Source organism: Lucilia cuprina, chromosome 6 (genome assembly GCF_022045245.1).
Source record: "Lucilia cuprina isolate Lc7/37 chromosome 6, ASM2204524v1, whole genome shotgun sequence".
Taxonomy (NCBI): domain Eukaryota; kingdom Metazoa; phylum Arthropoda; class Insecta; order Diptera; family Calliphoridae; genus Lucilia; species Lucilia cuprina.
The window spans coordinates 42,737,960-42,740,966 of NC_060954.1; the positions used below are offsets into that span (position 1 = coordinate 42,737,960).

General features: G+C 30.9%; 1 protein-coding gene across 1 annotated transcript; it reads left to right on the plus strand.

Annotated features, from left to right (window-relative positions):
- Positions 1 to 724: 724 nt before the first annotated feature.
- On the plus strand, positions 725 to 2,866 carry LOC111689880 (juvenile hormone esterase-like). The gene is made up of 5 exons (XM_023452343.2): positions 725 to 1,052; positions 1,115 to 1,255; positions 1,328 to 2,221; positions 2,292 to 2,590; positions 2,656 to 2,866. Exons 1-5 carry the CDS (start codon positions 846 to 848, stop codon positions 2,825 to 2,827), a joined length of 1,713 nt encoding a protein of 570 aa, XP_023308111.2. The 5' UTR covers positions 725 to 845; the 3' UTR covers positions 2,828 to 2,866.
- Positions 2,867 to 3,007: the final 141 nt, after the last annotated feature.

The window sequence follows — 3,007 nt, forward strand, 5'->3', positions numbered from 1 at the left end:
TAGATTATAGACTAGACTATAGACTAGACTATAGATTATAATATAGATTACAATATAGAAATACTATGATACAAGCATACAATACTGATTTTGTAATCTAATAGATTAGACTATGGACTAGACTATTGACTATACCATAGAGTAGACAATAGACTAGACTGTATGCTGGACTATAGACTAGATTATAGACTAGACTATAGACTAGATTATAGACTAGACTATAGACTAGACTATAGACTAGACTATAGACTAGATTATAGACTAGACTATAGACTAGACTATAGATTATAATATAGATTACAATATAGAAATACTATGATACAAGCATACAATACTGATTTTGTAATCTAATAGATTAACATTACGTTTTGGCTAGGAACTCCTGAACTAAAGGCGTCATCTTCAAAGTCAGTGGATTAGTAGTTGAGTTCAGTTTACTGGTTGAGAAAAGTATGCTGCAGGTCTTATTTAAATTTTTTCGACCTGTACTATTGAATGTTATTGCTAAATATTTAACCAAGAAAAACTTATTCTTATAAATATCGAAGAAACAACTGTTAACTATAGTCTATTTGATATTCTTTATTCATAGTAAGACAGAGTCTGAAGTAAATTTAATTTAAAATTTAATAGAGGTAGCTGTGGAAAAATTATATTTTAAAGTAAACATTTTCAATTAATGTGGAAAAAATTCATTATATCCAAGGCATATATAAATATAAATTTTCAAGCAGATATATTTTAAAGTCTTTATAGAATTTTATAGAGAATGAAATAGTGTCAAAGCAAAGTATTTAAAATACTTTTAAATTAATTGATATACAATCGAACTTTGAAGTTTCACAATGGCAATAAGTTCTTTCGTTGCCACACTATTATTATGTTATTTTATAGCAAATGTATTTTTTGGTGTTGTACAATGCATTGACCCTTTAAAAGTTTGTCTACCAGATGCTGGATGTTATATTGGTAGATACATGGTAAGTTATAATGAAAAGGAAATTGAAACATTTCTAGGAATTCCATATGCATTGCCACCTCTACGATTTCAGGTAAGTATTAAATCCCTATAAGGTTTCAACGTTTAAGCCATTAATTTATTTTACGACTTTAGACACCGAGACGTTATCGCAGCAATGAAACTCACCAGGCCAAGGTAGCCAGATGCGCGTGCAAGCAAAGAAACTACCTTGATCATCAGAAACCGATAATTGGCAGTGAAGATTGTTTATATTTAAATTTATACAGACCATCGGTAGGTTTTTCGAAAATCTTATAAAAAAACACTGTTATGTTTATTAAGTTTATTTTTTATTTATTTTTCAAGCTGCAATATTTTAAATTAATACCCGTATTAGTACATTTCCATGGTGGTGGATTTTTTAGTGGAGCAACTAGTCCTTTTTTTTTGGGTCCCGAATACATAATGGATGGGCAGGATCTTGTTCTTGTAACGGTTACCTATCGATTGGGTCCATTTGGTTTCCTAGGTACTAGTGATGGTGTCATACCCGGTAATATAGGTTTAAAGGATCAGGTTATGGCCCTACAATGGGTATACAATAACATAGAGTATTTCGGTGGCGATAAATTTCGGGTCACGCTGATGGGACAAGATGCCGGAGGAATGTCAGCTCATTTGCATACGTTTAGCAGATTATCGCGCGGCTTATTTAGTGCCATTATATCAATAAGTGGAACGGCCAATTCAATATATGCCATTGATGAAAATCCTAATCAAACAGCCCGGCTGACCGCAAAATATTGTAATGTATCAAATTGGGATACAATTAATACGCGTAAGTTGTACTCGTCGCTTTTATTCATGGATGCAAATACTCTGCTTTCTGCCGGAGATGGTTTAAAATTTTGGAATATTGATAGTTTATGCAACTATAAGCCATTCGTTGAAGTAGATAAACGTTTTTCTTTTCTAACCAAACACCCCAGCTATTATATGAGCAATGGCGAATTCTGGCCAGTAGCTTCATTGTTTGGTCGAGTACCGAATGAGGGCGCTGTTCGTGCGGTGAATATCATGGAAAATGAGGATTTACGTAATGATTTTAATTCGAATTTCTGGAATTTATCGGCGAAAATGTTGGAGTTTCCATCGACATTTAGCGATGAAAAGAAGTTATCACGTACGAAGATAATCTTAGATCAATATCATTTACAAAATTTTCACTTAGATGGTAATACCGTTCGACAATTTATGCAAGTAAGTAAAGTTGGTTTGATTTCTCCCGATAGCAGTGATAAATCAAAAATAACATTTCAAAATATTACAGCTCTTAACAGATCGTATATATTATCATCCCATGTATAAAACTTTTAAATATTATGTTGACAAAGTCGACCTACGTAAACATCCGCTTTATTTTTATATTTTCAAATTTGAGGGAGAATTATCATATGCTGAAAAATATGCTGATCATCCAATTAGACGTGATTATAACGTAATTCATAAGGATGATCAAATATATTTATTTCGAACGCGTTACCTATTTCCCGATATTGAAAAGAATACAGTAGCAGCGAAAATGATTCAAATATATACTCGGTTTTTATCAAATTTTGTTTATTACAGGTATGTTTATTATTTTTATTATTTTGTGATTTAAAATTTTATTTTTTTTTTAAATTTTTATTTAGAAAACCAGCTTTTTCCAAATTTACACGTTGCAACAGTTCTAATTTTTTCCCAGCATCCGGTCTAATATGCGATTATTTTCAACTTCTTAGTAAAAATAATTCAGTCAGAGTGGAAACTAATAATACCTGGGATACGAATAAGATGTTTATTTGGGATGAAATATTGTCTTAAGAAATATGCTATAAATAAAATGAATAGTTACAGTAACTAATTTAGAGAAATTCAGAAAGATGTACATGTGAAAGTTTTTGGTGATTATTGTCAAGATAGATATGTAGATAGATAGATAGATAGATAGATAGATAGATAGATAGATAGATAGATAGATAGATAGATAGATAGATAGATAGA

What these genes read in the sequence shown, in the direction of transcription:
- LOC111689880 (XM_023452343.2), top strand. Translation starts at nt 846, where the DNA reads ATGGCAATAAGTTCTTTCGTTGCCACACTATTATTATGTTATTTTATA. An exon ending in CCGTTCGACAATTTATGCAA is followed by an intron (nt 2,222 to 2,291) that starts GTAAGTAAAGTT and finishes AAAATATTACAG; the next exon opens with CTCTTAACAGATCGTATATA. An exon ending in TCAAATTTTGTTTATTACAG is followed by an intron (nt 2,591 to 2,655) that starts GTATGTTTATTA and finishes ATTTTTATTTAG; the next exon opens with AAAACCAGCTTTTTCCAAAT.